The 11,992-nt window shown below is 38.7% G+C and overlaps 1 protein-coding gene across 1 annotated transcript; it reads right to left on the bottom strand.

Annotated features, from left to right (window-relative positions):
• Positions 1 to 227: 227 nt before the first annotated feature.
• lamtor3 (late endosomal/lysosomal adaptor, MAPK and MTOR activator 3) lies at positions 228 to 4,452 on the bottom strand. Its single transcript, XM_060925682.1, has 7 exons — positions 4,088 to 4,452; positions 3,845 to 3,894; positions 3,730 to 3,764; positions 3,489 to 3,547; positions 966 to 1,099; positions 816 to 879; positions 228 to 531 (listed from the first exon to the last, which is right to left on the bottom strand). Exons 2-7 carry the CDS (start codon positions 3,851 to 3,853, stop codon positions 458 to 460), a joined length of 375 nt encoding a protein of 124 aa, XP_060781665.1. The 5' UTR covers positions 3,854 to 3,894; positions 4,088 to 4,452; the 3' UTR covers positions 228 to 457.
• Positions 4,453 to 11,992: the final 7,540 nt, after the last annotated feature.

Below are 11,992 nucleotides of genomic sequence, written 5' to 3' on the forward strand. Positions count from 1 at the left end.
CAACATGTTTGATGGAGTAATGTGTTCATTTAACATTGTAACGTTTACAGGTGGGACAGCAAAATTATGTAAAACATGAAGGAATGAGGAAATGCTGCTCTGCGTCTAAGCGTACGTGCTTGTGAGAATACAAAAATAGCATGTTTATATTTGATTTCCTGCTGGTTTCAGATAACACTGAGAACATTAAAAACTGGGAAAATGAAAAGGTACTTTGTACACCAAAGTCAAAAACAAAATTTATTAATTAGAAGAAATGAAAAAAATATATATAATACAACCAGACAGGGTTACATTCAAAAGAGAAAAACATACAGCATCAAGAACAACTGACATGAAATCCAAGTTCACAGCCAACATCATACTATTGTAGTAATGTCCAAGGTGCAAATGTGTGTGTGTCTTGATCTGATCCAGGTACTGTACATGTTGTAGTAGTTATAAAGCTGCCTGCCTTCTAGGCAACTTCAACCACCTGTCTCAGTTCCTCAATCAGTGGAACAAGCTCCTTCTCCAAACTGATGATCAAACCTAAAAATAAACTGTTTCATTAGTCATATGATGTAAATAAGTGTGCATTAAAGATACACAAAGTGGAATGTATTTACTATTATTTAACTGTGGTAAGGATCTGTGAGAGGTAAGAAGTCGTTTAAAAACAACCTCTCTCTTAAAAACAATATATTTTCAGACTGAGTCACCATGCAGTGCTTAAGCTAAAGTTGTAAAAAAAAAAAGAAAAAAAGTGTTTTCAAATAAAATATTTATCTGCCAGATCATTAACTGTCAGTCATTTACATCTTTTGCACACTTACCTGTGTTGGCACTACTACTTGCAATGAAGCTGATCACTAAGGGTAATCGATTAAATTGCACAATCTGAAAGCAACAAGAAAAAATTAATGACGATGAAAACCATTAGAAAGAAAAGATTTCAGCATATTGGAGACTGTAAGGCACAATACCTGATATGTGTTGTAGTAGCAAATGATGCTCTTGTTTTTAGACAGACCCAGCTTGCTGCCTTGATCTGTGGCCAGTGCGAAAGTTGACAGAAAGCCTGGTCGCAGAGCATACTCTGGAGCATTGTCATTGGCAACTGTAGAGCACAACCACATCAGTGACCCCTGAAGAGCAATGGGGAACTAAACCAAACATTTTAAATACTGTAACCACAGTGGATACTTGTGCACTATCTGTCCAGTATAGTTTGCACTTTAGCGGGCGCAATTCCACCATACTGTTCACATTTAAGCAGGGGTTCAGGGGCGGTAGCCCCTGTATTTTCAATAGTAAATAAAAGCTTACCTTGTTCTATTATATGTTGAAGTCATCAAAACTGGTGTTTGTACTTTGGGATTGGTTGTTTGAGGGTTAGCGTGACTTTTTGCATATTTTAGTGCCTGCTAAAGTGCAGTAGTCCCTCTGTCCAAAAGTTTGCTGGCATCTGACCATCATACTCATATGTGGGGTTTCAACAAGCTGTTGCCACAAAGTTGGAGGCACATAATTGTATAGGATGTCTCTGTATGCTGTAGCTTTACAATTTCTCCTTCACTTGAACTAATGGCCCTTTTCCACTACCCTTTTTCAGCTCACTTCAGCCCGACACGGCTCGCGTTTCGACTACCTCAGAACAGCACGACTCAGCTCGCTTCAGCCCTGCTCAGCCCCCAAAACTCGCACGGTTTTGGAGTGGGGCTGAAGCGAGCCAAACCGAGCCGAGTGGGGCTAGGGGCGTGAGGAGACACTCCCCTGTGCACTGATTGGTGAGGAGGAGTGTCCTCACATGCCCACACACGCCCCACGAGCACGCTGGGATCTGTAAACACCGTAAACCCGGAAGAAGAAGAATTACGAATTACGAGAATTTCTGAAGCCTTATGCGCCTCGCCTCATCTATACGCTCTTGCCAGTATCTGTTGGCGTTGTCGGTGACAACAAGCCACAGCACCAAGACCAGCAACACTAACGACTCCATGTCCTCCATGTTTATTGTTTACTATCCGGGTCGTGAGACTACCGCTTAAAAGATCACTGATGCCACTGTTTGCGCCGCCTAACGACATCACGTGACGTCCACCCACTTTCGCTAACTCCGTCCAATGTGTCCACCCACTTCCAGCCAGCACAGTTCAGGGCGGTTGTAGTTGAAATGCAACTCCAACAGCCCCGCTCAGCTCGACTCAGCCCAACTCAGCACGACACGGCTCAGCCCAACTCAGCCGCGTTGGTAGTGGAAAAGCGGCATAAGGGGCCCAAACATGCTCCAGCACAGAAATGTCCATGAAGACATGGTTTGCCAAAGTTAGTGTAGAAGTGTACTCAAGTGTCCTGAACAGAGCCTGAACTAGAGCCCTGCACTCCTGCAGGACTCGCGGGACCCGCCGCAAAGCAGTGCGGCACGGGACAAATTTTGAAAGCTCATTGCGGGCATGGGCGGGACCGGAAGTGCACATATGCAGGTGCGGGCGGGAGCGCACATATGCAGGCGCAAGCGGGAGCGGTGATAAGCTGCAGTCCCGCTAACTAAAAACGTGTTTAAACAGGTTACACAGTGACGGTAGGCTTGACTCAATGCTATCCCAGAAATCCTTCCTGTAATATGCAAATTTGGCTGTCCAATCAGAGGCGGCCAAATTTGCATATTACAGGAAGGATTTCTGGGATAGCATTGAGTCAAGCCTACCGTCACTGTGTAACCTGTCTCTCTGATTAGAGTTGTAGACTAACTCAAGCAGTAAATCACTTCACTCATGGTACAAAGCAAGCCCATTCACTTTTTTATGCTGATCAGAGAATTACAATGGGTTCTCATGTGACAAAAATGTGCGATTAGCGATTAAATATTTTAATCGCTTGACAGCACTACTTATTATTATTATTAGAGACACTACATGCTGAATTCAGAAACAAGGTAAATAATAAATGTGAACATGAGCTGTGGATATTTATGCTCAAATCCACTCAAAGTAGGGGGCGGGGCACCATCACGCTGTGTCAAGACAAGAACTTTCCTGAGAAATAACACGAATGTCTGCATCATGCGGGATTTGCGGGCGGGAGCGGGACAAAATATGGCAGGCGCGGGCGGGAGCGGGACTGAAAATCATAATTCTTTGCGGGTGCGAGTGGGACTGCACAATGCGGGCGGGAGCGGGACTGAAAAATCTGACCCGCGCAGACCTCTAGCCTGAACCTCAGCCCCACTGAAAACTTTTGGGATTAACTGGAACTCTGATTGTACCCCAGACCTCCTCACCAAACATATATTAAAAAAAAAAAAAGTGTCTGACTTGACTAATGCTCTTCTGACTGAATGAGCACAAATCCCCACAGCCTCGCTCCAAAATATCTTTCACAGACTGGACTGGAAATTATTATAACAGACTAAATCCGGACTGTGATATTCAACAAGGACGTATGAGTCTGATCGTCAGGTGTCTATACATTTGGCCATAGTGTATACTAAAGAAGAGTTTGATTACCTTTAATTACAGGAACTCCATCTCTGTCTGTTACAACTATTGCATGGAGGCCTTCAACCCTGATAAGAGAAAATAGGACATCATCATTATTATTATTATTATTATTATTATGTAGTATAAACCGATAATAGTAGAAACACCGCTTTTATGCTGTTACTTTTTACTGTTTTTAAACACTGGTGGATTATAAGTTGCAAAACAAATCTTTTTTTTTTAACTATAACACAAAGAAACAACTCACGTTGGCAGCTGTTTGTACAGGTACCTCTTCAAATCCTGCAAACAAACATATCACATCCATTATCTGTATCTTTAGTTCACTACAGAGATCACTGCTTTTAACCTACAGTACTCACATCTGCCATGGTGAAAAAGTGAAAACTAGTGAGTGTTCGTGCGCCTCTTCCTGCAACAAAACGCTTATTTACGTTCATTTAAAAACAAGAAACAAATAAACACACAACACCTCAGACAGCAGTAACTGGAGCGAAGCTAGTTCTCTTTTCAGCGCTTATATATATATTTTTTTTTTTAAAGTTACGTGTAGTATTATTCATGCAAATAATACTTGAAAAATAAGTTAATACAGCTGTCGTTACCTTTATTTAGCCCTTTTCTGTTTTCTGACGCTTTCTGCGTCGCGTAATGTACATATCACATGACACAGACTTATACTTCCGTAATCGTCATTTCCTGTTATTGAGCAAGTGGTTCAGTGCGCCCTCTAGTGACAACTCAGTGTAATTTCAGAAATAAGGCAAGCTGATGAATAATAGGCGGCACGGTGTGTGTAGTGCAGAGGTGGACAAAGCACCCAACTTCATTACTTAAATCAAAGTACAGATCCCACTGGTCAAATGTTACTCCAAAAACAAGTGAAAGTTGTACAGTCAAATTTTTACTTAAGTTAAAGTACTTGCTTTTAAAAATACTTAAGTATTAGTGGAGCTCCATACTTAAGAAAATCCGGTAAACGATCGAGCTGATTTTTCATGAACACGCAGGAATCCCAGCCGTGTACATCCGTCCCCGCCCCTCGCGATTCTGATTGGCTGTTTGATTTCGGCGGGAACTAGAAGCGCGAGTGCGCCTGCATAACTTGTTTTTGTCTCCAGATAATTTCATATATCCTCGTAATTGGTTTACGGGAAGATTTTGTTTGGTTATCCTCGTAATTGGTTTACGGGAAGATTTTGTTTGGTTATCCTCGTAATTGGTTTACGGGAAGATTTTGTTTGGTTATCCTCGTAATTGGTTGACGGGAAGATTTTGTTTGGTTATCCTCGTAATTGGTTTACGGGAAGATTTTGTTTGGTTATCCTCGTAATTGGTTTACGGGAAGATTTTGTTTGGTTATCCTCGTAATTGGTTTACGGGAAGATTTTGTTTGGTTATCCTCGTAATTGGTTTACGGGAAGTTTTTGTTTGGTTATCCTCGTAATTGGTTTACGGGAAGTTTTGTTTGGTTATCCTTGTAATTGGTTTACGGGAAGATTTTTTGTTTGGTTATCCTCGTAATTGGTTTACGGGAAGACTTTTGTTTGGTTATCCTCGTAATTGGTTTGCGGGAAGATTTTGTTTGGTTATCCTCGTAATTGGTTTACGGGAAGATTTTGTTTGGTTATTCTCGTAATTGGTTTACAGGAAGATTTTTTGTTTGGTTATCCTCGTAATTGGTTTACGGGAAAACTTTTGTTTGGTTATCCTCGTAATTGGTTTACGGGAAGTTTTTGTTTGGTTATCCTCGTAATTGGTTTACGGGAAGATTTTGTTTGGTTATCCTCGTAATTGGTTTACGGGAAGATTTTTTGTTTGGTTATCCTCGTAATTGGTTTACGGGAAGACTTTTGTTTGGTTATCCTCGTAATTGGTTTACGGGAAGTTTTTGTTTGGTTATCCTCGTAATTGGTTTACGGGAAGATTTTGTTTGGTTATCCTCGTAATTGGTTTATGGGAAGATTTTTTGTTTGGTTATCCTCGTAATTGGTTTACGGGAAGATTTTGTTTGGTTATCCTCGTAATTGGTTTACGGGAAGATTTTGTTTGGTTATCCTCGTAATTGGTTTACGGGAAGATTTTGTTTGGTTATCCTCGTAATTGGTTTACGGGAAGATTTTGTTTGGTTATCCTCGTAATTGGTTTACGGGAAGATATTGTTTGGTTATCCTCGTAATTGGTTTACGGGAAGATTTTGTTTGGTTATCCTCGTAATTGGTTTACGGGAAGTTTTTGTTTGGTTATCCTCGTAATTGGTTTACGGGAAGTTTTTGTTTGGTTATCCTCGTAATTGGTTTACGGGAAGATTTTGTTTGGTTATCCTCGTAATTGGTTTACGGGAAGATTTTGTTTGGTTATCCTCGTAATTGGTTTACGGGAAGATTTTGTTTGGTTATCCTCGTAATTGGTTTACGGGAAGATTTTGTTTGGTTATCCTCGTAATTGGTTTACGGGAAGATTTTGTTTGGTTATCCTCGTAATTGGTTTACGGGAAGATTTTGTTTGGTTATCCTCGTAATTGGTTTACGGGAAGATTTTGTTTGGTTATCCTCGTAATTGGTTTACGGGAAGATTTTGTTTGGTTATCCTCGTAATTGGTTTACGGGAAGATTTTTTGTTTGGTTATCCTCGTAATTGGTTTACGGGAAAACTTTTGTTTGGTTATCCTCGTAATTGGTTTACGGGAAGATTTTGTTTGGTTATCCTCGTAATTGGTTTACGGGAAGATTTTTTGTTTGGTTATCCTCGTAATTGGTTTACGGGAAGACTTTTGTTTGGTTATCCTCGTAATTGGTTTACGGGAAGTTTTTGTTTGGTTATCCTCGTAATTGGTTTACGGGAAGATTTTGTTTGGTTATCCTCGTAATTGGTTTACGGGAAGATTTTTTGTTTGGTTATCCTCGTAATTGGTTTACGGGAAGATTTTGTTTGGTTATCCTCGTAATTGGTTTACGGGAAGATTTTTTGTTTGGTTATCCTCGTAATTGGTTTACGGGAAGATTTTGTTTGGTTATCCTCGTAATTGGTTTACGGGAAGATTTTGTTTGGTTATCCTCGTAATTGGTTTACGGGAAGTTTTTGTTTGGTTATCCTCGTAATTGGTTTACGGGAAGTTTTTGTTTGGTTATCCTCGTAATTGGTTTACGGGAAGATTTTGTTTGGTTATCCTCGTAATTGGTTTACGGGAAGTTTTTGTTTGGTTATCCTCGTAATTGGTTTACGGGAAGATTTTGTTTGGTTATCCTTGTAATTGGTTTACGGGAAGATTTTTTGTTTGGTTATCCTCGTAATTGGTTTACGGGAAGACTTTTGTTTGGTTATCCTCGTAATTGGTTTATGGGAAGATTTTTTGTTTGGTTATCCTCGTAATTGGTTTACGGGAAGTTTTTGTTTGGTTATCCTCGTAATTGGTTTACGGGAAGTTTTTGTTTGGTTATCCTCGTAATTGGTTTACGGGAAGATTTTGTTTGGTTATCCTCGTAATTGGTTTACGGGAAGATTTTGTTTGGTTATCCTCGTAATTGGTTTACGGGAAGATTTTGTTTGGTTATCCTCGTAATTGGTTTACGGGAAGATTTTGTTTGGTTATCCTCGTAATTGGTTTACGGGAAGATTTTGTTTGGTTATCCTCGTAATTGGTTTACGGGAAGTTTTTGTTTGGTTATCCTCGTAATTGGTTTACGGGAAGATTTTGTTTGGTTATCCTTGTAATTGGTTTACGGGAAGATTTTTTGTTTGGTTATCCTCGTAATTGGTTTACGGGAAGACTTTTGTTTGGTTATCCTCGTAATTGGTTTATGGGAAGATTTTTTGTTTGGTTATCCTCGTAATTGGTTTACGGGAAGATTTTGTTTGGTTATCCTCGTAATTGGTTTACGGGAAGTTTTTGTTTGGTTATCCTCGTAATTGGTTTACGGGAAGATTTTGTTTGGTTATCCTCGTAATTGGTTTACGGGAAGATTTTGTTTGGTTATCCTCGTAATTGGTTTACGGGAAGTTTTTGTTTGGTTATCCTCGTAATTGGTTTACGGGAAGATTTTGTTTGGTTATCCTCGTAATTGGTTTACGGGAAGATTTTTTGTTTGGTTATCCTCGTAATTGGTTTACGGGAAGATTTTGTTTGGTTATCCTCGTAATTGGTTTACGGGAAGATTTTTTGTTTGGTTATCCTCGTAATTGGTTTACGGGAAGATTTTGTTTGGTTATCCTCGTAATTGGTTTACGGGAAGATTTTGTTTGGTTATCCTCGTAATTGGTTTACGGGAAGATTTTGTTTGGTTATCCTCGTAATTGGTTTACGGGAAGATTTTGTTTGGTTATCCTCGTAATTGGTTTACGGGAAGATTTTGTTTGGTTATCCTCGTAATTGGTTTACGGGAAGTTTTTGTTTGGTTATCCTCGTAATTGGTTTACGGGAAGATTTTGTTTGGTTATCCTTGTAATTGGTTTACGGGAAGATTTTTTGTTTGGTTATCCTCGTAATTGGTTTACGGGAAGACTTTTGTTTGGTTATCCTCGTAATTGGTTTATGGGAAGATTTTTTGTTTGGTTATCCTCGTAATTGGTTTACGGGAAGATTTTGTTTGGTTATCCTCGTAATTGGTTTACGGGAAGTTTTTGTTTGGTTATCCTCGTAATTGGTTTACGGGAAGATTTTGTTTGGTTATCCTCGTAATTGGTTTACGGGAAGATTTTGTTTGGTTATCCTCGTAATTGGTTTACGGGAAGATTTTGTTTGGTTATCCTCGTAATTGGTTTACGGGAAGATTTTGTTTGGTTATCCTCGTAATTGGTTTACGGGAAGATTTTGTTTGGTTATCCTCGTAATTGGTTTACGGGAAGATTTTGTTTGGTTATCCTCGTAATTGGTTTACGGGAAGATTTTGTTTGGTTATCCTCGTAATTGGTTTACGGGAAGTTTTTGTTTGGTTATCCTCGTAATTGGTTTACGGGAAGATTTTGTTTGGTTATCCTTGTAATTGGTTTACGGGAAGATTTTTTGTTTGGTTATCCTCGTAATTGGTTTACGGGAAGACTTTTGTTTGGTTATCCTCGTAATTGGTTTATGGGAAGATTTTTTGTTTGGTTATCCTCGTAATTGGTTTACGGGAAGATTTTGTTTGGTTATCCTCGTAATTGGTTTACGGGAAGTTTTTGTTTGGTTATCCTCGTAATTGGTTTACGGGAAGATTTTGTTTGGTTATCCTCGTAATTGGTTTACGGGAAGATTTTGTTTGGTTATCCTCGTAATTGGTTTACGGGAAGATTTTGTTTGGTTATCCTCGTAATTGGTTTACGGGAAGATTTTGTTTGGTTATCCTCGTAATTGGTTTACGGGAAGATTTTGTTTGGTTATCCTCGTAATTGGTTTACGGGAAGATTTTGTTTGGTTATCCTCGTAATTGGTTTACGGGAAGATTTTGTTTGGTTATCCTCGTAATTGGTTTACGGGAAGATATTGTTTGGTTATCCTCGTAATTGGTTTACGGGAAGATTTTGTTTGGTTATCCTCGTAATTGGTTTACGGGAAGATTTTGTTTGGTTATCCTCGTAATTGGTTTACGGGAAGATTTTTTGTTTGGTTATCCTCGTAATTGGTTTACGGGAAGACTTTTGTTTTGTTATCCTCGTAATTGGTTTACGGGAAGATTTTGTTTGGTTATCCTCGTAATTGGTTTACGGGAAGATTTTGTTTGGTTATCCTCGTAATTGGTTTACGGGAAGATTTTTTGTTTGGTTATCCTCGTAATTGGTTTACGGGAAGACTTTTGTTTTGTTATCCTCGTAATTGGTTTACGGGAAGATTTTGTTTGGTTATCCTCGTAATTGGTTTACGGGAAGATTTTGTTTGGTTATCCTCGTAATTGGTTTACGGGAAGATTTTTTGTTTGGTTATCCTCGTAATTGGTTTACGGGAAGACTTTTGTTTGGTTATCCTCGTAATTGGTTTACGGGAAGACTTTTGTTTTGTTATCCTCGTAATTGGTTTACGGGAAGTCTTTTGTTTGGTTATCCTCGTAATTGGTTTACGGGAAGATTTTGTTTGGTTATCCTCGTAATTGGTTTACGGGAAGATTTTGTTTGGTTATCCTCGTAATTGGTTTACGGGAAGATTTTGTTTGGTTATCCTCGTAATTGGTTTACGGGAAGATTTTGTTTGGTTATCCTCGTAATTGGTTTACGGGAAGTTTTTGTTTGGTTATCCTCGTAATTGGTTTACGGGAAGATTTTGTTTGGTTATCCTCGTAATTGGTTTACGGGAAGATTTTTTGTTTGGTTATCCTCGTAATTGGTTTACGGGAAGATTTTGTTTGGTTATCCTCGTAATTGGTTTACGGGAAGATTTTTTGTTTGGTTATCCTCGTAATTGGTTTACGGGAAGATTTTGTTTGGTTATCCTCGTAATTGGTTTACGGGAAGATTTTGTTTGGTTATCCTCGTAATTGGTTTACGGGAAGATTTTGTTTGGTTATCCTCGTAATTGGTTTACGGGAAGATTTTGTTTGGTTATCCTCGTAATTGGTTTACGGGAAGATTTTGTTTGGTTATCCTCGTAATTGGTTTACGGGAAGTTTTTGTTTGGTTATCCTCGTAATTGGTTTACGGGAAGATTTTGTTTGGTTATCCTTGTAATTGGTTTACGGGAAGATTTTTTGTTTGGTTATCCTCGTAATTGGTTTACGGGAAGACTTTTGTTTTGTTATCCTCGTAATTGGTTTACGGGAAGATTTTGTTTGGTTATCCTCGTAATTGGTTTACGGGAAGATTTTGTTTGGTTATCCTCGTAATTGGTTTACGGGAAGATTTTTTGTTTGGTTATCCTCGTAATTGGTTTACGGGAAGACTTTTGTTTGGTTATCCTCGTAATTGGTTTACGGGAAGACTTTTGTTTTGTTATCCTCGTAATTGGTTTACGGGAAGTCTTTTGTTTGGTTATCCTCGTAATTGGTTTACGGGAAGATTTTGTTTGGTTATCCTCGTAATTGGTTTACGGGAAGATTTTGTTTGGTTATCCTCGTAATTGGTTTACGGGAAGATTTTGTTTGGTTATCCTCGTAATTGGTTTACGGGAAGATTTTGTTTGGTTATCCTCGTAATTGGTTTACGGGAAGTTTTTGTTTGGTTATCCTCGTAATTGGTTTACGGGAAGATTTTGTTTGGTTATCCTCGTAATTGGTTTACGGGAAGATTTTTTGTTTGGTTATCCTCGTAATTGGTTTACGGGAAGATTTTGTTTGGTTATCCTCGTAATTGGTTTACGGGAAGATTTTTTGTTTGGTTATCCTCGTAATTGGTTTACGGGAAGATTTTGTTTGGTTATCCTCGTAATTGGTTTACGGGAAGATTTTGTTTGGTTATCCTCGTAATTGGTTTACGGGAAGATTTTGTTTGGTTATCCTCGTAATTGGTTTACGGGAAGATTTTGTTTGGTTATCCTCGTAATTGGTTTACGGGAAGATTTTGTTTGGTTATCCTCGTAATTGGTTTACGGGAAGTTTTTGTTTGGTTATCCTCGTAATTGGTTTACGGGAAGATTTTGTTTGGTTATCCTTGTAATTGGTTTACGGGAAGATTTTTTGTTTGGTTATCCTCGTAATTGGTTTACGGGAAGACTTTTGTTTGGTTATCCTCGTAATTGGTTTATGGGAAGATTTTTTGTTTGGTTATCCTCGTAATTGGTTTACGGGAAGATTTTGTTTGGTTATCCTCGTAATTGGTTTACGGGAAGTTTTTGTTTGGTTATCCTCGTAATTGGTTTACGGGAAGATTTTGTTTGGTTATCCTCGTAATTGGTTTACGGGAAGATTTTGTTTGGTTATCCTCGTAATTGGTTTACGGGAAGATTTTGTTTGGTTATCCTCGTAATTGGTTTATGGGAAGATTTTGTTTGGTTATCCTCGTAATTGGTTTACGGGAAGATTTTGTTTGGTTATCCTCGTAATTGGTTTACGGGAAGATTTTGTTTGGTTATCCTCGTAATTGGTTTACGGGAAGATTTTGTTTGGTTATCCTCGTAATTGGTTTACGGGAAGTTTTTGTTTGGTTATCCTCGTAATTGGTTTACGGGAAGATTTTGTTTGGTTATCCTTGTAATTGGTTTACGGGAAGATTTTTTGTTTGGTTATCCTCGTAATTGGTTTACGGGAAGACTTTTGTTTGGTTATCCTCGTAATTGGTTTATGGGAAGATTTTTTGTTTGGTTATCCTCGTAATTGGTTTACGGGAAGATTTTGTTTGGTTATCCTCGTAATTGGTTTACGGGAAGATTTTGTTTGGTTATCCTCGTAATTGGTTTACGGGAAGATTTTGTTTGGTTATCCTCGTAATTGGTTTACGGGAAGATTTTGTTTGGTTATCCTCGTAATTGGTTTACGGGAAGATTTTGTTTGGTTATCCTCGTAATTGGTTTACGGGAAGATTTTGTTTGGTTATCCTCGTAATTGGTTTACGGGAAGATATTGTTTGGTTATCCTCGTAATTGGTTTACGGGAAGATTTTGTTTGGTT

Source organism: Neoarius graeffei, chromosome 7 (genome assembly GCF_027579695.1).
Source record: "Neoarius graeffei isolate fNeoGra1 chromosome 7, fNeoGra1.pri, whole genome shotgun sequence".
Taxonomy (NCBI): domain Eukaryota; kingdom Metazoa; phylum Chordata; class Actinopteri; order Siluriformes; family Ariidae; genus Neoarius; species Neoarius graeffei.